The sequence below is a fragment of the Mesoplodon mirus genome (genome assembly GCF_964341445.2).
Source record: "Mesoplodon mirus genome assembly, chromosome: 5".
In the NCBI taxonomy this organism is placed as follows: Eukaryota; Metazoa; Chordata; class Mammalia; order Artiodactyla; family Ziphiidae; genus Mesoplodon; species Mesoplodon mirus.
Window position 1 is genome coordinate 127596349 of NC_138980.1, and position 21220 is coordinate 127617568.

The 21220-nt window shown below is 37.9% G+C and overlaps 1 protein-coding gene across 4 annotated transcripts in view; it reads left to right on the forward strand.

Moving 5' to 3' along the window:
- Positions 1–21220, forward strand: part of MRPS27 (mitochondrial ribosomal protein S27) — a 129246-nt gene that overhangs the window by 14996 nt on the left and 93030 nt on the right. For all 4 annotated transcript variants that reach the window (XR_014293996.1, XM_082620468.1, XM_082620467.1 and 1 more), the window contains exons 3-4: positions 3879–3949; positions 5979–6037. Coding sequence is in view for 3 of the 4 variants with exons in the window: in XM_082620468.1 (XP_082476594.1) it covers positions 3879–3949; positions 5979–6037 (130 nt within the window). In the remaining variant the exon portion in view is untranslated. The remainder of the gene's footprint in view (positions 1–3878; positions 3950–5978; positions 6038–21220) is intronic.

A 21220-nucleotide genomic window follows, 5' to 3' on the forward strand; every position in this document is an offset into this window, starting at 1 on the left:
TAGTAGTCCCTTAAACACTCAAGGTTTGTGCTCCCATCCTGCCTTTAGCCGCTGACAATTACATCTATCTTCTTGAAAGCTCAGTCATATATTTGAAAATTTTTTTAACATTTTATTTAGGTGTTTTGTTTTTATAGTAGGGGGAATTTTTTAAAGGCTATTTAGTCCACCTTATTGCTAAGGTGGAATTCAGTTTAATATCATCTTCGAACTTAGGAGCAACATCCTTTTTGTGTTCCCTCTGTGGTAGTTCTCAAACTAACTCACTCGAGTGCTTGCCAGGCTACATCACAATCTCCTGGGGCTTTTATTTAAAAATTTGTGTTTCTGTGGTCTCACTTCAAACCTATGGAATTAGAATCGCCCTCTGGGTGTGAAGCCTAGGAATCTGACGTTTTAAAGTCTTAAAGCCTCTTAGGGGTTCAGATCCTTAACCAGGGTTACACTCCTATACTTCGAATAGTGCGGGGTCCTCAGGAAAATCCTTTATATCCTTAGATTATCAATGGTATTGTTTTCTTCAAACAAAAAGAACATTTTTATACTAGTATACATTTCATTTTCTGGACATACTTCCACATTGCCTATACAGCTTTAAGTTTTGTTAATGAAGAGTTCAATGAGGAATTCAAATTTCAGACCCATTTTCCTTTATAGTCTTTGTTGACCCCAACCGTCCGCTGCAATGTATATTCCTGAGGAGCTGAGTGACAGGCAAGAAAGCATCTTCTTTGGCATATCCCTTTGAATAAAACCTGGGCATCTGCTGGCCCCTCACTGAAACATGAAGAGTGATTTTGACTGTTGAAACCATGGTCCAGAAGCCTGTGGCACTGGCCCTCTGCAGGCTGCAGCTGCCCCAGCTTTCGTGGCCATCCCTGCTCCCCGTAGTTTTCTGCCTCATTCATCACGCTAGTGCTGTCATGTGAGGTGATTGGTTGCATATTATATTTAGTAGCAAACCTTTCTCTGACTTATAATATGCAAATATTATTCATCAGATGCTGGCTCTGCAGCTGTTGCCTTTTTTGAGGCCCCAGCCAATTTTACTTGACTGAGGCTATCTTGTTGTAAAAGATTAAAATGGAATCTTGACTTAACACACTACAGAAGCCCGGTCAATCCAGTGTTTTGTTATATGCTGTGTACTATATGAAACCCATGAGGAAATGGAGGTCATTTTAATTAGGCCAGTAGATCCTGATCCTGCATTTTTTAGTTAAAATTTAAATTTTGAGTAAAGGGTTAGTTGATTCTTTATATTGCCTATCAACACAAGAGCCTCTATTATGAAGAGATCATAAAGATTTGGTATCATGGGAATGCTGTTTAATATCATTCTGTGAGCAGTTAGATTTAACAATATTAATTTACCTTAGTATGAAGAGGTTTTAGGGGCTTCTTTGTATATGTGTATTTGTGTTTTAAAATTTTTAAATCACATGGTACCAACCCCTTTAAGACAGTCATAAGAAAAGTAATTACTTTTACATCATATCAGGTTTTAGTGGTTTTGCAAAGTTCCTTTCCCCTAGTAGCTACTGAGTCATTGAGAGCATTATCCCAGGGAAAGAAAAGAGAAAAATATCTGTTAAGTGCACAGCAATAGGTCTTTAACAAATACTTGTCAATTGATTACCTGTTGCCGTTTTGCTAAATACTAATTTCTTCCACCAGGGAGTAAAAAAAAAACTTGGAACTCCAGTTAGAGTTGACCCATGAACAATATGGATTTGAACTTTGTGGGTCCACTTATATGTGGATTTTTTTCCACACAGCACTACATGATGCAGTTAGTTGAATCCGCGGATGCGGAGAGCCAGCTATGGAACTTGAGCATCTGTGGATTTTGGTATCCGCAGTGGGTCCTGGAACCAATCCCACGTGGACACCAAGAGATAACTGCATTTCTTTTTCCTTCTTCCCTCTCTTTCTCCCCTCTCTCTCTCCCTCCCTTGCTTTATTCCTTTTATTTATTTCTTTAGACATTTATTGAGTGCCTTTTATAGAACTTTTCTAGGAACTGAGAATATATCAGTGAATTAAGTCCTTGCCTTCATGGTTTTTACTTCTAAGTGTAAAAGAAAAAACAAAAAGCCAAACACAGACCAGCGTATGTAGGCATTTATAGATCATAGAAAATATTTTGGATTTTATTCCAAGTGTGATAGGTAGCTATTGGCTGGTTGAGAAAAGAAAATGACAGGATCTGATTTATTTATATATATTTATTTATATTTCAGATCTAGAGTGTATATGATTTGCTGACATGTGGTTACAGAGAGTGAGAAAGAATGGGATCAGGGATGACGCCTTAGTTTTTGGCCTGAGTAAGCCAGTTAACGTAGGGGCCATTTACTGAGATGGGAAAGGTTTGGAGAAAAGCAGGTTTGGAGTGGAAGGTTGGAGAATTAAGAGGACATGTAATGTTAAGAGACCTATTAGATGCCCACATAGAGATGTCATCCATGTAGTTGGAAATACAAGTTTGGAGTCACAAGAAGAAGTCAGGGTAGGCATATTATGTGTGGAGTCAGTAGTCTGTAGATGATGATTAAAGCTATGGGAGGGAGAGAATGAGATACCCAGAGACCGAGCAGATGGTGAAGAGTCTGCTCCTCAGACTTAGGGCACGTCAACATCAAGAAGTCAAGAAGAGGAGATCCTGCAAAGGAAGCCAAGAAAGAGAGAAAAGAGCATCTCATGAAGAACAGAATGCTCAACTATACTAATTGTTAGTGAGAGGTGAGGTAAGATGAGGATGAAGAATTAACTACTGGATTTAACAAAGTAGAGGTGGTCTTTGGTGTCAGTAGAGTGATGGAAACCAAAATGTGATTTGAGTCAGTTCAAGGGAGGATGGAACTAAGGAAGTGGTGACAGTTGTACTGGGGGTGACTCTGATGTGGAGTCTTGCTCCTGACGGGAGCAGAGCAAAGGAGAAGTGGCTGGAGGGAGATAGGAGGTCAAAGGAAATCTTTGTCATTTTTGTTTTTTGTTTGTTTAATAAAGTTCATCCTTTGTTTAAAAAAAAAAATAAGAGGCAGGGTATATGGATACAGATGCTGGTAGCCTGGTAGACCTGATGGTAGGAGGATAAAGTTCCCATGATTGCTTCTATTTTATACTTAGGGAAATAAGACACAAAATCATGAGCTGAGAGTGAGAGTGAACGGAGAAGGGGGAAGACACACATTTTAAGTTCTAGAAGCAATGAGAAGGTATGAAATAATTATTTTGAAGAGTATGTTGCCTGTTATTCCAGGTCTTTTTAGACTCTGAGATGACAGTGTAATTTTAGGAATACCAAGTATTTGTATGGATGTTCTGGTAAAAGGAATCAGAAATAGTTCAGGCTGAAAACCATTAATTATAACCAGAATGCCTGGCCCCTGTGATTCGTTCAGGGAATGTATAAAAGTAATTTAATAAGTTCCAACTTAAAACATTTTTGAACAGCTAATATATTTACCTGGTTCAAAATGCAAAAGGAAAAAATGTGTAAGCGATGAAGAGTTCCCTTTTCTTGCCCCCCCACCATCTTGGCCCTCCTTTCCCTGGAGTCTGTCAATAATAACACTTTCTTGTGTCTCCTTCCAGAGGTATTTTACTGATCCATTTTTTTAAAGCTAAATCTATGCTAGGACTTTTAAAATAATGCTTTCTGCAATCAAGTAAATACTTAAAAAATTATACTAATATTTCTCTATCCTCTTTAATTTATATAAAAATAATTTCAGAAAAGAGCAAGAAAGAGCATCTGTTTTAATACTGACTTCATAATGTTGACAGCCATCTGGCAGGAGTTGTATCTGTTAGATTTTTCTTAAGAAATATGTATATTTAACAAGGTTCTTTTTTCTTCTTTGTCTTCACAGCTGATCTGGCATCTTTAATGGATAAAACATATGAGAGAAAGCTGCCCGTTAGTTCTTTAACAATATCACGGGTAAGAAAACTTAAATATAAAGAAAGAGAAAGAAGACAAGAAAGCCACTTAATATACATGAGGCTCTGTAAAGACTATCTTTCATAGGATATATTTTTCCAGAGCATGGTATGTTTTTGTAGTTGCTAATAGATATTTTATGATGAAGTAGCAAATTTCTTTGACTGAAATAAAAGGTAATAAATTTATCAGACTCCAGTGTCAGTGATTACTGTTGTGTATCTGGTTTATTTTAATTTTTCCAGGATTTGGTATCATGATTTTTTTTTAAGTTGATACACCCTTCAAAGTGATAGTATTGGAAGTAATTTTGGTACTTGAGAAAGTTTATAAAAGAGTGGATATTAATGTTAATGTTAAACTGCTACAGAGCAATGGATGGGAGAATAATATTAGGCTAGGAGTCAGGAATAAGACTTGAGAGTAACCATTACTGATCACCTTCTATGCCAGCTGTTGTACTAGTTTCTTAACTTAGATTATCTTGCTATTCTCATAGCGGCCATATGAGGTAAGCATTGTTATCTCCATTTTGCATGTAAGACTCAGAATGCTTGATGACTTTCCCAAGTTCACACAGTTCATAGGTGGAAAAATTGGGCTTCAAACCCAGATCTCTGTGACATTGAAGTTCTTTTCTGTTGCCTCCCTTAAATAGATCTTACCTTGTCTTAATGGATTTGCTTTATGACATTGGGCAAGTGGGCCCCTCTCAATTTCCTCATATTCAGTATGGGGACAATAGTATTTTCCTCATAGGGCTGATGTGACGCTAAATTGAGATCTTAGATGTGAAAACTCTTTGTAGAAATTAATGGCACCATAAAATTCAAGAGACTTAAATCTAAGAGAAGAAAAGTAGAGAAACCATCATCCTTTTTAGTCTGAGTCCTTTCTTTCTGATCCTTGATATTTTCCTTTTAGTAGGGGAACCGTTTAGCTAGGTTATAACCTAAATTTTATAGACTTATCATTTTCATATTGGAGGGGAACTGAAAGACCACTGGTTCATCCCTTACATGATGTATAAAATCTCTGTATGCCATAATGCCTGGTGTTTGTTTAGGCAGCACTTCAGAGTTTAAAGAGCTTTCATGCGCACTTCTCGTTGGAGCTTCGTCCTCTTCAGTGCAGGTGCCTTTATTCTGTTTATGCAGATGGAGCAACTAAGTTCCAGAGGGGCTGTGCCGTCTGTTTATGCCACACAGCATGCAATCAGGAGAGCTAGTTCTCAACTCCAGGTCCTGGGTTTGAACCATATTTTATCTGCCCCTTAATGAGATTTCTAAATCAAGTCCATAAGTCCTAAAAAGGGAGAGATCCATTAAGTCTCCCCCTCTTTACTTTTCTCTCCCTCTTCCCGAGGTTTTAATTATATTCACTACATCCATTATCTCCTACTTCACCCTTTTTGCCTCTGAGTCTTTACTTTAGAGTAGAATTCCTCCTTAGAAGAGTCTTTTCTGTTTGTTTCTCTGGTTTAGAGTTGAGCACACTGAAGGAGTTTGTGGTTCGAGGGGAGACTTTGCTGGTAGAAGAATCACAGGTTGACTGGTCCGTAGCAGAACCAAATCAGATAGGAAAAATGGTTACAAGACTGAGTTCTCTAAATTTAGATTTTTCCTCTCTTGGGCCATGTTTTTTCAGCCATTAGAGTCTTCATCCTTTCAACTATGTGTTCCCATGTATTTGGAGTTTGGAACATAGAGAAAATATCAGGGTTTAAAGTTAATGGGAAATACCAGTGACTAATTATAAATACACTAAGAGGAGCTCTCTTGTTCTGAGCAAGGTTAACGTTTAGTTTTTAAACAGTTTTTCTAACCAAGGTTGTTCTACATATAGAAAAAGAGAGGCCATTGTAGATTATTTGTTGGCATTAACATAGAGTGGTTTTGAGGATGGAGCCACACTACATGAACACTGTTCTAATAAAATGGGTGTTTTATTTTTAAGGTCAGTGTGTGACTTAGGCTCAATATATGGCATAATTTATATTCCACCAAAGGTTTCTTTTTTTGTCTTTTAGTTTGTGGACAACATTTCATCTCGAGAAGAGATAGACCATGCAGAGTATTACCTGTACAAGTAAGTTTTCCATTTCATTTGACTATATATTCTCTTGTTTCACATCCTTTTTTAACACAAAAGGTGGTAAGTACTGTATATGATGTTCAGCTCCTTGCTTTTTAAGTTTGTGCTTTGGAGATGTTTCCATATCAGTGTATAGAGAGATTAGACATTTTTTATAACTGTATCATATTCCATACTATGAATATATTATTTAAACCAGTTCCCTATTGTAGGGCCTTTAGGTTGTTTGTGCTCTCTTTTTGTATGATGCACAATGCAATAATTAATAACCTTTTACCTAGGTAATTTTGCACATAGTTCTCATAAGTATGTATATTTAATACATAGTAAATGTAATAATACACATGTATATATATATATATATACATACATATTTAATTTCAATAGCTGTTGCCAAATCGCTTTCCATTGGGGTCTTACCAATTTATATTCCCACCAGCAGTGTATGAAAGAGGCCTCTTTCTACAGCTTGGCCAACAGAGGTATTTTCACACTTCTGGACTTCTGTTAGTCTGATAGGAGAAAAAAAATATATGTCTATTTATCTTTTTCCTCCCTTTTTTATTTAGGTGGAAACACACTCTTTAAGTACTATTCAGCTCCTATTTTCAATTAACATTGTATTTTAAAACTTTTTCTACATTACTACTTCATTCTTCCTCACAACTGGGGACAACCCCACTGAACTACAGCTACAGTCTCCCCTGTGTACAAAGAAGTATGTTCAGTACATCACCATCTATAGCAGTAAACACTGGAATAACCTAAAGTTCATTAAATAAAGGATTGATCAAATAAATTATGATTTATTCTTAGAGTTGATTTTCCATCTATCAGATACCTGTCAAAATGATACCTTACAACTAACTTTTTATTGTGATTCGTTATTGTGATTTTAAAAACCAGATTTATGATTTGTTCCAATTCCTAGGCTGCAAAAAAAGACTCAGACTGAAATTTAAAATGTTTCCAGTAAACATTGTATTAGAATTTCCCATTTGATCTTCGGTTTTTTAGAAAATATTTATTTAGTCGCGGCAGGTGAGCTCCTTAGTTGTGGCTCGTGGACTCCTTAATTGCGGCTTGCCAGCTCCTTAGTTGCTGCAAGCAGGCTCTTTAGTTGTGACTCACCAGCTCCTTAGTTGTGCACGTGAGCTCCTTAGTTGTGATATGCGAACTCTTAGTTGCGGCATGCATGTGGGATCTAGTTCCCTAACCAGGGATCGAACCCGGGCCCCCTGCACTGGGAGCGTGGAGTCTTATCCACTATGCCACTAGGGAAGTCCCTTAACTTTGTTTTGATCAAGAGAGTTTTCAGTTATTTACATCTGGTTATATATTTTTTAAAGCTTTCTTTATATTAGGGAAAACATATCCAATTTTCTTGTATGTGATATTGCAAACTAGTAATAAGGCTTCTTTTTTTTCTTCCTGAATTGGGTAGATTCTACCATCGTTTTGGTGTTTTCTGTTTAAATACTAATCTCAAATAGGTAAGATTCCAAACCTTAAAAAAAAAATTATTTTAAGTCTAAGATTGTCTTTAAGTGTCTGAAGTTTAAATTCTAGGTGCTGAAATCATAATTGCAAGTGCCCTCCTACCCTTCATTAAGATAAACATAAATGGATTCCTTAATGGGAGCAAGCCCTGCCTTCCTTTAGTGGTTCTTTGGCACTGTAAGGCTCCTTTGGTAGTTATTTCTGCCAGTGGTGAAAGGTGTATTTGGGCTGGCACCTTTGTTTGCTTTGTTCATGGGAAAATGCAGAAAATCGTTCCAATTTATAAATAGGAACTAATTTTTAGAATTCCATCCTGTAGGACACAGTGCTATAGTCTTAGAAGAAATATGTCCAAATTTACTTGTACCTCTGTAGCATATAATTGATTTCAACAATTCAAAATTCAGCACGTATTTACTGCACACCCATTGTGTGCCCAGAATTTGTCCAAGTTGCTGGGCATATAGTGGTGAATAAGTTAGACACTGTCCCTGTCTTCATGCGTTGAGGTTTAACTGAGAAATTTAAGTCCTACAGAAAGACATTCTGTGATTAATTCTCCATATCATGTCCAGTTTTGTGAGGCCTGGAGTCTTATTGAAAGTTTCATAAAATCTCCCTGTTTTTATATAGGTCATATAGAAGACTCTTGTCCATCTTAAATCTGAGGCGTTGTTTAATTTGACATTCCCCATCCTTTGCTTAATCAAAACTAGTGTTCTAACCATGACTTATCACTCTTTTATTTCCGTTCTTTCTCCTCCCTTCCATTGCCAAGAAAATTAGCTCTCTTTTTCTCAGATTTTTTTTTTAAGAAAGAAATGTTTTTATGACTTCATGAGATTACTGTTGTATGTGTGTGAGACCAAATACAGCGCCGTAAAGCTGCATCAGGTGTAGATGATGGAGGCTGGCCAGTATTCGTTCATCAGCTAAGTATCAACTCCTGCTTTCCATCCTTAGAGGATATACAAAACATAGTAATGCCTCAGCAGAATTGCAGGTTAAGTTATGAACTCTTGGGGTTTCCCTGCTTTAATTGAAATCAAGAATGTTAATCCTGAGGACACCAAGGGCCTCTGGGATTTCCACCAGTTAGGTCTTCAGCGTTCATGGTTGCAATGCCTAACATTTCCACATGGGATGACTTTAGACATCTTGGAGTAAACTTACAATCACAGGTGTAAGATACGGAAATATGGGAGCAATTCATTAATCCTGCAACTAATAGCTTCTTGCTGGCCTGCCTGGAGAATTTCTCATTCCCCAGGCAGTACTGTCTTTGAGGGGAAGGCCCACAACAGGACTTTGGCTGCCACCTCTGTCAGTGGCACAAATCTTTCCCTGCCTCAGTCTGTAGAGACCAGGCTCTGCAAGCAGAATGTAATCCCCGCATCCTCTCATCTTCTAGTGATCAGATCTCCCCAGTGACTATGTAAAGGCTATTAGAGCCGAAGAAGTTTGGAAACCTGGAGTGATCAGTGGAGAGCTAGCTGAGCATCTGCCGTTGAGTCAGGTGAACAAGTAAGCGGTTCAGGGTGCTTCCAGCACATGCCAGTGTGTTATCATCCTCTCATTCCAGGAAAGACTCAGCCTTTGAATCTCCTGAAGTACACAGGTTTAAACGTTTGGGGGCATCAACATTAAAGAGTCCCAGGGATGTTTTAAGGAGAGTTAAAGAGAGGCTGCTATTTAGATAGCAGGAGGGAGAACAAATGCTCAACCACCCCTCTTTAGGCTCTGGGCTCCTCTCTGGGGGCCCACAACCTTTTGATCAACTTCTGACCTGCCACTTAAAAAAATGGGAACACCAAGGAAAGGGAAATGATGCTTTAAACAAACGAATAATGTGAACTAAAGATGATTAAGTCAGTTAATACCAGGAACGATATACATTGACAATAAAGAAATTTTTTGAAAAAACCTGATAATACTCTACAACAAACCAAGAGTAAAAGTGATTACAACAATAAAAAGGCTAAATTGAAGTAAAATAAACAAAATATGAAAGTTAAGAAATAAGAAAGCAAAGCCTGCTAAGAACTGTTGGGCTGTAACAAAATAAAACATGATTAAGAGAATAAAAAAAACAAATAAAAAATGAAGCAAGATAAGAAGGATGTGAACCAGGGACTTCATAAACTGTGTATAGATATGGCTGGGAGGTTAGGAAAATAGGCACAGGCATGCTCTTGCAGGGATACTCTCAGCAGGCTGAATAATAAATCACTTTATGTGTGGTTTGCAAACTGTCTTCCAAGAAGCCCTCGAGCTGGTTCCTCACAGGGGCCTCCGGTGCGTGGCTTGGGGAGGAATAGGATGTGAGGGAGAGGCCAGACAGTCCTGCCACCAGCCCTCTGCTTCTGCTTCAGCTAGAAAAGCTGTGCCTCCAGCTGCTTTATGTATCGGGGTGGTGGAGAGAATTCAGGGGATTCTGTGAACTTAGATGAGAATAAAATTACATTTTTATTTTCACTCACCTCTCAGTATTTAGCATTGCCTTCAATCGTGAATATAGGCAACAGATCACAGTACTGTTAGCAGCGTCTATGTCTTTCTCACCAGTAAAAACCACTGATTTTTTTTTATATCTCATTATATTTGTTGCAGCTATCTTGACAAATTATGCTCATCACTGCTTAGAAATTGCATTTATAATTAAACTACTGCTGGCTAGTTTTGTTTCGTACATTAATGGAGAAGCACATGTGACCATATCTCAAGGATTTTTTGATGTTTTGATAATTCTATTTCACTATAATTGGTCTCCTTTGTTATCCTGTGCATTTAAAACATTATTCGAGAAGGTGCCATCAGACTGCCCGCGAGTTCATGCCGCAAAAAAAATGTTATAAACCTCACTGTGAAGGCGTTTTGCTTAGGCTTATTCCTGCTTCTTACCCCAGGCCTTTTGAAGTTTTCTAGTTCTTTGTTTTTCTTCTTACAAAGAAGGCTTTCTTTATTTTACGTTAGACCTTATAGAGTAAGACAGGCATATGGTTGATATGTGTTCTGTTACCCAAATGAGAACTTAGATACAGCCAGTCTCTTGTCTCCCTACTGGAGCAGGAAGAGGTTTGGCAAAAAGTGAGATTTGGACAGGCCCTGAGATGCTGTCCATCAGACTAGTGCTGGGAGGGTGTTGGGTAGGAACACCGCTGCTCGATTCTGGTATCATCACCCCCCTCCCCGCTCCAGCCCTGGCTTGGCGAGGGGAGAAGCCACGGTGTTCCCCCTGCAGTAGCAGCAGAGGTTTGGTGGCACAGAAGATAAAGGTAAGAGCACAGCACAGCTAACGGCAGCTAAGAGGAAGAGGCTGCTCAGTGATTGGTGAGCATGAGAAGTTGACTGCTGATTCACGCTTAACATTTGTTAAAAAGAGTTTTATACGTCCCACTTTAGTTTTAAAAGGAATTGAGCAACCAATTTTTGTTTCCTTGCCAAAGGATTGATTTCTGCTTCTTACCCACATGCCCTCTCATTGGCTTTTGAAGAAAAAAGATTTCTTACCTTTGCCTTACTGTCAGTTTATAGTGTTGCTAAGAATCCAATTTGCATCTTGATTTTACTGACGCAGAGTCTAAGGCATGGAGATTAACTGAGCAGACCCAACATAGAGTGTGTGTGTGTAAGCCATTGCCTGTCCTGCGCTGAGAAGGGAAGCCATGAGGATGAATGTGAACAGTGGAACAGTGCTAGAAAGACCAAGACAGTGCTTTCCCAGTGCAAGGTAATACCGATAAGGATTTCAGATGGGGCTACAATTTATTTTTAAGAAAATTGAGGCAGAAGGAATTCCATGGAAAGTACAGTCTAGAGTGTGGTAAAGCAGGAGGAAATTAAAATTAAGGGATAAGAGGAAATCCCTTATGTTTCTTATAGTCTGTGGGTTGTTGTTATTTGTTTCCTAAGAACCATGATCTTAGCTTTTTCTCCACAATAGATCTCTTTTTGTGATCTGTCCGCTTGAGGTCAATGTTATTGCATAGTGAGTTTATCTAGAATTTCATTTATTATTTTTTGGAGAGCGTGTCTTTTCTGGACCACCTAGTCAGTAGTTCTGAGCTCAGGACTCTCCAGGTTGATGTGTGCTGCCCACATGCAGACATGTGAGCCCTGAGGCAGGCTCTGTGTCTCCCTTTCAGGAGATAAAACTACATGTCATCAGTGAAATTGTGGCATCAGTAAAAGCTGTTATTTTCATGGTTTATAACAAGCTTTAACAGTGGCTGTATTAGTATTTGATTACTGCATTAATAGAATGCAAACCCAAGCCATAAAAATTCCTTCTTCACTGAGGATGTTTGCAAATTGCATTTTTAAAGGCTTATTTAGACTTTCAAATAACTTTGGGACCGTGGCAGTTAAGAGATGCATGAAATTAAACTTGCTCCTTTTACTATTAGAGCATCAATAATTTGAACTGATAATTTAATCTGCAACCTAAATGGTCATTCCTAAGGATAAGTGATATAAATTTCTAACGTCTATATAACATATTATCTCTATTTTAAGAATATACATTCTTTAAAAGGTAGCCTTTTGGTTGTTAGCAAAAATGTGGGGAATGCTGAATTACTTGTCACAGTAAGAAAAGATTGTTGCAGAGCTCCATGAGAAGGTCTGTTTTTCTCGGAATACAGCTCTCTGTGTTGCCATGGAGAGTGGCATGCTACCCACTAATGAGAGGAAGCTAAGGTTGTGTGGCAGGCTGTGTGTTGCCAACAGAGTCGTCCACACTGTACCTTGGCCTCAGGCATCTTTCATCCGTGGTTTAACTGACCTGGCAGATACCAAGCGTCCCTGGTTGGAGACGGATGGTGGGTCAGGAACAGCTGGGGCGAGGCAGATGGCAGCCTGCACGTCTCCAGGTCCCGGGTTGGCAGCCAGCCTTAAAAAGGAAGGACCAAAATAGCTTCATTTTTCAATAAGCAAAAATATCCACATGGTTCCTTAGAAGGTGAGTGCATTACCCCAGGCCTATGTTATAAGAATCCATTTCTGCCTGTAGGACGAGGGGAAAGTGGGAGTTTACTAGGAGGGGACACTGTTCATGAGCTTAAGCAGTGATCATTTTTCTTTGAGGGCATAGAGATTGTATTTTACAGCACTAAAATGGAATTTAAAATTTTTCTGTTAGCATACTGCCAAGTCTCATTATGTTTGAACATTATTAAGGAAAGAGCCCAAGGGGGGCGGTAAATGAGTCTTAGAGCATTTTTTAGAAAAACATTTTCATACTTTAATATTGCCAAGTGCTTTATTTAGTTCTTACTTGCTAATCCTTGCCACAGGCCTGGGAGAGAGGTACTGTTAATGGCTCTGCATGAGAGGGTAGCAGATTGTCACGAACATCGTCCACGCCTTGCCAAAGACCCATGGAGCCTCCACTCCTTCTGACTTTGCACTTCTCTCCCGCTGGTCTTGTTATTTCAACCTGGAGCCTGGTCGTAGGAGGAGTGTAGGGGTAACATTCAAGGGTGTTTTCTTGGCTATGGTTCTAACATTCCACCCAACTTGCCCAGAGTGATCTCACACCTTAGATACTCTCGTATTCCTCTGGCATAATGAATGGGTCCCTGAAGGCCCTTATCCTCGGAGGCCAAAGCAGTCCATGCTGCTACAGACATCTATTTATAAGTCTTTGTAGAGGCGTAAGCTTTCATTTCTTTGGGGTAAATATCTAGCAGTGGAATGGCTGGAACATATAGTAGGTGTACATTCCAGAGTGGTTACACCATTGTACAATCCCACCAGCAGTTCCAGTGCTCCATATTTTTGCCAACAGAGTTGGCCATGCTAACGTGTGTTTAATGGTGTCTCACTCTCACTGTGGTTTTAATTTGTATTTGCCTGATAATTAATGATGTTGAGCATCTTTTCATGTGCTTATTTTCCAGCCATATAACTCCTTGGTAAAGTATCTGTTTAAATCTTCTGCCCTTTTTTCTTTTATTGAGTTGCTTGTTTTCTTATTATTGAGTTTTGAGAACTTTTTCTCTCGTAATCTTCTCTATCTTTTTATTCACTTAACAGTGTTTTTCAAAGAGCAATTTTTATTTTTGATGGAAGTCCAGTTTGTTAATTTTTTCTTTTATGAATCATGCCTTTGGTGTCAACTGAGAAATCTTTGCTTAACCCGACACCACAAAGATTTTTCTCCTATGTTTTGTTTCAGAAGTTTTATAGTTTTAGGTTTCACAGTTAGGTCTATGATCCATTTTAAGTTATTTTTTTTAATATGGTATGAGGTAAGGGTCCAAGTTAAATTTCTGGCGTTAAGAATACCTAGTCGTGTCAGCACCATTTGTTGAAAAGACTTTTCTTTCTGCACTGAATTACCTTTGAATCTTTGTTGAAAACCAGTTGTTTATAGACAAGTGAGTCTCTTTCTGAAGTGTTTTGTTCCATTGATCTCTGTTCCATTGCCTCTCTTGATGCCAGTACTACACTATCTTTATGGCTGTAGTTTTATAATAAATCTTAAAATTAGGTAATGTGAGTCTTCCAACTTTGTTGTTCTTCTCCAAAGTCGTTTTACCTAGTCTAGGTCCTTTGCATTCCATATCAATTTTAGAATCACTTTGTGTGTATGTACACACATACATGCATACATATATTATTAATAATAGAGAAATTAGGAGCAAGATCAATTCCAGAAATATGTATTGAGTATCTAGTATATATTTAGAAATAAGATGGTAAGAAGGATCTTATAGGATATGAAGGGATATTGATTACGTGAAAGTCAGTAATCATTCTTTTTCCATTGAAGACAAATTTAAACTGTCCTGACAGAATTTCAGATGTCAAGTCTGTAAGACAAATGATTCTCAGTTCTGTTTAAAAGCGAATTTCCAAAGCCAATAGAAGGTTGAAGAGAAGTATTTTTTAATTTGCCAGAACTGTGGTGTGTTCAAAGGAAGGATATGAGTCACTCCAATCAAAAAGATTATAAATTGGCTGGGGATAACTAGATATGTGAAACAATTCAACATCAACAGAAATCTTGGATATAATAAATAGGTAAATTGATGATATATAACAAAATGTGTGTTTCTGAGAAAACCTGCTTTGGGCAGGCTGGAAGAGGGGTTGATGTCATGATCAGTAAACGTTCATAAAAGAAGCAGAACTTGAGACAGCCTTGAAGATTGGATGAGTAGAAGAAATGGGAGTGATTGTTCAAGATGCAGCAAGCAGTATAGGGGGGGTTAATAGAGTGCGGTGAGAACTGACCTTACGGGGATTGACAGGGGCCTACCAGGGAGTCGTGGGAAATAAGGTGGGCAGATTATAGAGGGAATAGAATGCTGGCAGCAGCGTGCGTTGCTAGTAGATATATATATAGTGGTACAACTTCTGTAGAGAGAACTTTGGCAACATCTATCAAAATTATGAACGCACATACCCTTTGACCCAATAATTTCACCTCTAGGAACTTCTGACGCACAGCATACATGTGAAATAATATCCATTACAAAAAGATTATGTCCATCAAGGCCTGCAGATACTAGTTATTTAAAAAAACTTTTTTTTAAAGATCCTTAAGATTGTTAGTCATCAGTAGATTCTTGAGAAATGTATATCATAAAACTTACAGGAAGGTTAATAGAGTAAGTTTTGGATTGAAAGAGCTAAGTGTGGGAGGGAAATTTATTATCTATACTTAAGGTGATAAAAGGCCTATCCTGTGGTAGTTGACAGTGGAGACGAAGAAAGAAATATTTTGCACATAGGAAGGAAAAATCAATCAACAGGATTAGTGACAGGTTGAATATAAAGCTAGAAAACAAGGAAGGTCAAAAATGAACTGAAAATTGAACCTCAGTTAATGAGGCTGGTCTACTTTAATAGAAGTATTGAATTGGAAGCAGATTTAGAACACAGCAAGGCGGTGTGTTTTTCTCTTGCCTTTTCATTGTACGTATACATATTTTGTAAGTTATGCCTACTGACCACATTTGGACTGTTTGAGAGGAACTGGCCCCAGAGCTTTGGAGAAAGAACAACTGCCAAAACATACTTACATTAGGGTCTACCTGGTGTCCTGGTACAAGTTGGGAACTTTTAGACTAGGTGATCTCTGAAGCCCTGAAGTCCTGCTAACTTTCAGAATCTGTGAAATTAAGACCTAGGAAGACTAAGCAATTTCCATGTGGCAAGTCCAAGCTCTAGTTGTGGATGAAGGCCTGACTTGAAGTTCAGAGGGTCATCAGCTAGACCAGTGTGTCTCTTTGTGCCAGTTCTTTTTCCTGAGGCAGTCTAGGTAGTAAACCAGCATACTCAGTGAATATTTAAATACCTCCTAACAAAGTGACATGAAATTAATTAAACCTAGAAAAACCTAGCATATACAGAGGTTCACCAGTTAAAATTACATAGTCATGGGAGAAAAAAAGAGCCGAAAAGACTCTGAAGGAATCAGGATGGGAGGAAAGAGTCAGGTGACCTGTGTTTTCAGGACCGGTTTAGTTCCCACTTTGATCTGTAAATTGGAACCAGTTAATGAACTATCTGGACTTCAGCTTCCTACATGAGCAGCTGATCTTGGATGCCTCTCAAGGCACCTTACATATCTGAAAACTGTTTCTCAGTCTCACTGATAAAGAAGCTAGACTTTATCACCAGGAGCTTCAGACTTTGAAAGCATGAGATTCGGGTCTTTGTTTAGTTTCTCACTCAGAGCCTTATTTATTTAAATAGTAGAATTGAAGTTCAGCCACCTTAACCATGAATATCAAAAGAACAACTAGCAGATGTAAAATTAAACAACAGAAAGAATAGGGGATCACTCATTCTCTTCTGGATTTGGGGGGCAGGCTTCTTCATGTACTGTCTTATTTATAAGTACCTTTAGCAAATTTCTTGGTATGAGAGTAGGGTATTCACTCTTGTTTTCCAGGGAACTAATTTCTGTACCATATATATTTGACATTTACCTATGATCTTTATCTGAAAGGCCCACAAAACATATATTTTTGATGCCTTGCACGTACATGGGATTTAGAAGGAGAGGGCTAAAGTTGATCTATTCTAATAGCTGCAGTACCCTTTGCAGATTAAACCTAAAAACTCCTATAGTTCCTATAAAAAGGTATATCCCAAGTTGTTTTTTCCACAGTACAGAGTCCTTTAATCCAAAAATCTTTTTACTGGTTATTTTTATAACTGTGAAGTCATAATCATGGTACAAGGAATTATAGCTGTAGGGCAGAGAGAAAGTATAACTGAATATATTACATTTATTAGAGAGACTTTGGTAGGGTTTTGTATTGAGGAGGTTTGATTTGAAGGTAATTAAGAGATCTTTTCAGGAGCTGGTACAATATTTAAGGGAGAGATGAGTAGATAAACAAAAGCTTCAGGAAGAGATTTGTGGGAACAGAGGTTTCAGTTGATTGCATCATGACTTTTGAGGCCAGTGGCAAATAAATTCCTGAGTATTTCCAGATGTCATGGGTCTAGGCAAGAGGACATTTGAGGAGCTAGAAGTATTTGCTGTGAATCTCTTCAGTGGTCTTGGCTGCTGTCATTTCCATGCCAGATTTCCTGTTATGTTTGTTTGTTGTTGTTTTTTTAAACCAGGCAAGAGTTTGTATTTTGAAATCTGTTCTGTTCTTCTTTTTAATATCAGTGCTGATACTAAGACAAATGTTATCACCAGTTTCATAGCTAATGATGGGCAAGGCTGGGACTTAAAACCGGGTGTTCCAACTCTAGGCCATTACAGTACATGAATACTGTATTTATTACACACCGACTGTTTCATGGCTCAGTGATGGATGCTACCAGGAGGGGAACTCAAATCGGTCATGAGTCCCTATTGATAAAAGCCCAGGCAGAGTTTTGATAGGAAGGACACTGAAATTATTCATTAAAACGAGAACTTTGTGGATTTTGTATGTATAGATTATTATAATCCTCCATTTGCTGACTTAATAGCAGGTGGTAACAGTTAACGTGTATGGCACATTTACACAGTGCTTTTAGACTCCAGCCAAAATGGACTGTTCCTCTCTGAATGTGCCCTGTACTTTACTGTCTTTGCCTCTGTTCTTCCCTCCATTCCCCAACTCCTTCTATAATAAGAGTACAACCCGTCTTTTAAGGCCTGTCCCAAATTCTACTACATCCATAAACTTGCTCTGATTTTCATGATTTGATTGTGATTTCTCGGACCCCTTGTATAGATTTTTCTTTTATCTAGTTAGGGGTGCTTATTTAGTTTGTTTTGTGTTTTGACTAATCAAAAATATGTGCTTCTTATTTTTCTTTACTTGAGAAACAGTATAATGTATTAGATAAGAGCATGGCCTCTGGAGCCAATCTGTCTAGATTTGAATACAGCCATCTATTAACTGTATGATTTAGTTACTTATATTCTCTGTCCCTCAGTTTCCTCATCCACAAAATGGGGATTAAAGTAGTGCCTGTAATTTAGAATAGGTATATGAGACTTAAAGAAATGAATATATTATAATAAGGTCCTTAGAACAATCTTAGGACAGAGAAGGTTAGTGTTCAGTAAATTTGGCCTTAGTGTTGGTTTTGCTAGATTGTAACATCTTGAAGAACAGGGACTATTTCTTCCCCATACTTCTGTCCTTAGGGAAAATGTATTTTGACTCCAGTTTACGTTTCTAAGACTAATAGTTCCCATACATCTTCACCACTCCCACCCCAAGGGCATCAAGGTGCAAAGATTATCATGGCTCAGAGATAGGGAGAAATAGATGCTTATGAACACTAGTAGTTATACACCCAGATGGAAAGGACATCACATTTTTTGGAAAGCTGTCTGACATTAAAAAGGAAGGGCTCAACGTATATACCCTTTTTTTTTAACATCTTTATTGGAGTATAATTGCTTTACAATGGTGTGTTAGTTTCTGCTTTATAACAAAGTGAATCAGCTATACATATACATACATCCCCATATTTCTTGCCTCTTGCATCTCCCACCCTCCCTATCCCACCCCTCTAGGTGGTCACAGAGCACCGAGCTGATCTCCCTGTGCTATGCGGCTGCTTCCCACTAGCTATCGATTTTACATTTGGTAGTGTGTATATGTCCATGCCACTCTCTCACTTTGTCCCAGCTTACCCTTCCCCCTCCCTGTGTCCTCAAGTCCATTCTCTGGTAGGACTGCGTCTTTATTCCCATCCTGCCTCTAGTTTCTTTATAACCTTTTTTTTTTTTTTTAAGATTCCATATATATGTGTTAGCATATGGTATTTGTTTTTCTCTTTCTGACTTACTTCACTCTGTATGACAGACTCTGCGTCCATCCACCTCACTACAAATAACTCAGTTTCGTTTCTTTTTATGGCTGAGTAATATTCCATTGTATATATGTGCCACATCTTTATCCATTCATCTGTCGATGGACATTTAGGTTGCCTCCATGTCCTGGCTATTGTAAATAGAGCTGCAGTGAACATTGTGGTACATGACTTTTTGAATTATGGTTTTCTCAGGGTATGTGCCCTGTAGTGGGATTGCTGGGTCGTATGGTAGTTCTAGTTTTAGTTTTTTAAGGAACCTCCATACTGTTCTCCATAGTGGCTGTATCAATTTACATTCCCACCAACAGTGCAGGAGGGTTCCCTTTTCTCCACACCCTCTCCAGCATTTATCGTTTGTAGATTTTTTGATGATGGCCATTCTGACTGGTGTGAGGTGATACGTCATTGTAGTTTTGATTTGCATTTCTCTAATGATTAGTGATGTTGAGCATCCTTTCATGTATTTGTTGGCAATCTGTATATCTTCTTTGGAGAAATGTCTGTTTAGGTCTTCTGCCCATTTTTGGATTGGGTTGTTTGTTTTTTTGATATTGAGCTGCATGAGCTGCTTGTAAATTTTGGAGATCAATCCTTTGTCAGTTGCTTCATCTGCAAATATTTTCTCCCATTCTGAGGGTTGTATATACCCATATTGCTTAAGCTTTACCGCAGTCAGAAACCAGAAGGGGGCAGCAGAAAGTCACCTGCTTCCCATCTGTGGAGACAGGGAGAAGCCTGAAAAAGGTGATTTCCCATTAGGAACAACCTGCACCAAAACTGATCTCCGATAAGATGTTATTGAATAACCAATCAAAATGCAGATTAGACACAAAAAGAGAAGTCTGTTCTGAGGGCTGGGAGCATGACAGGAAAACATTTAAACAGTTGAAATAGAAACTGAGCGACTGCTTCCAGTGATTTTTAGCTCTGATACCTGTAGTGCACAAGAGCAGCTCAGAATAGATAAGGATGCTTAATGTTGTCAGCATTCCCCATTCTTTATTTTATTTTATTGGTTTTTTTCCCCCTGCTATAGAAACTTAGTAAGAGTTTCTATTTGTGTAGCCCATTGTTATATGGAAAACCAGGCTGACTGCTGTGGCCCTGCAGGATAGGTTAGAACATATAAATTTTTCCATACTTTTAAACTTACATTTTGCTTATGAAAAAATATAAGGACATACTTTTTTTCCAATTTGTACAGGAAAAATCACTTGCTTATTGTTTCCTGCCAGGCTTTTTACTACACCTTTGCATTTTATTTGTTTTAAACTATTTAACTCAGATTTCATCTATAAATTCAGTGTAATTCCATCCAAAGTCTCAGCAAAATTTTTTGTGGAACCTGAGATGATGACCCTAAAATTGAATGAAAGAGTAAAGGGCCAAAAATACTAAGACACTTTTAAGAAGACTAAGATAAAATGATTGATCTACAAGATAGATAACAAGAATTAGTAAGAAGCTACAATAAATAAAAATAAAATATTGCATTAGACTTAGGCAAACATACTAGTGCAACAGAATAGAGAGAGCCCAGAAATTTATTTATACTCATGGAAACTTGAGATGTTTTATATCACAGGAGTAAGAATGGACTAGTTGATAAATGGTGTTTGGACAATTGGTTATATGGGAAAAAAATTAATTCCTACCTCAAAATGCAAGTGCACACACATTTTTTAAAGTTAGATTAAAACTTAAATGGAAAAAGCAAAGTATAAAACTTTTATAAAGAAATATAGGAGCATATTAATATTTGTGTGACTTTCTGAAAGATTTTTGAATAAGACAAAAAACTGATAAAAGATTGATAAATGTTAATGAATTAAAAATTTAAAGTTCTATATCACAAGAGATATCATTAGCAAATTAAAAGACAAGTCAAAGACAAGGGAAAGATTTGCAATGCATGTAACTGGCAAACATTAGACTACATCTATAGAGCAATACGATGAGATGATTCAATAAAGAAATGGGTAGAGGATATGAACCAGCAATTCACAGGGTAAAAAATCAGAGTGGTCATAAATATATGAAAAGATGCTCACTCATTAGTAACATTTAAGTTGCAGATTAAAATGCTACATACTTTCACAGTCATCAGATGTGAAAACAAAGAGTTATAACAGTAATAATTGTGGCAAAGTAGAGGAGCAACAGGAACTGATACTAGTGAGAGTTGAAAGTTGTATAGCACCTTAAAGAGCAGTTTGGCAAGATGAGGTAAAAGTGAGGATGGGCATGGTCTTCTACTCAGCATTTTACTCCTAGAGAAACTCTGGCATGCACAAGGATTAACTTCTAAGATTATTCATCGTAGCATTGTCTGTAATAGTAAAAATCTGGAAGCAACTTCAGTGTTCATCAACAGGAAAATAGACAAAG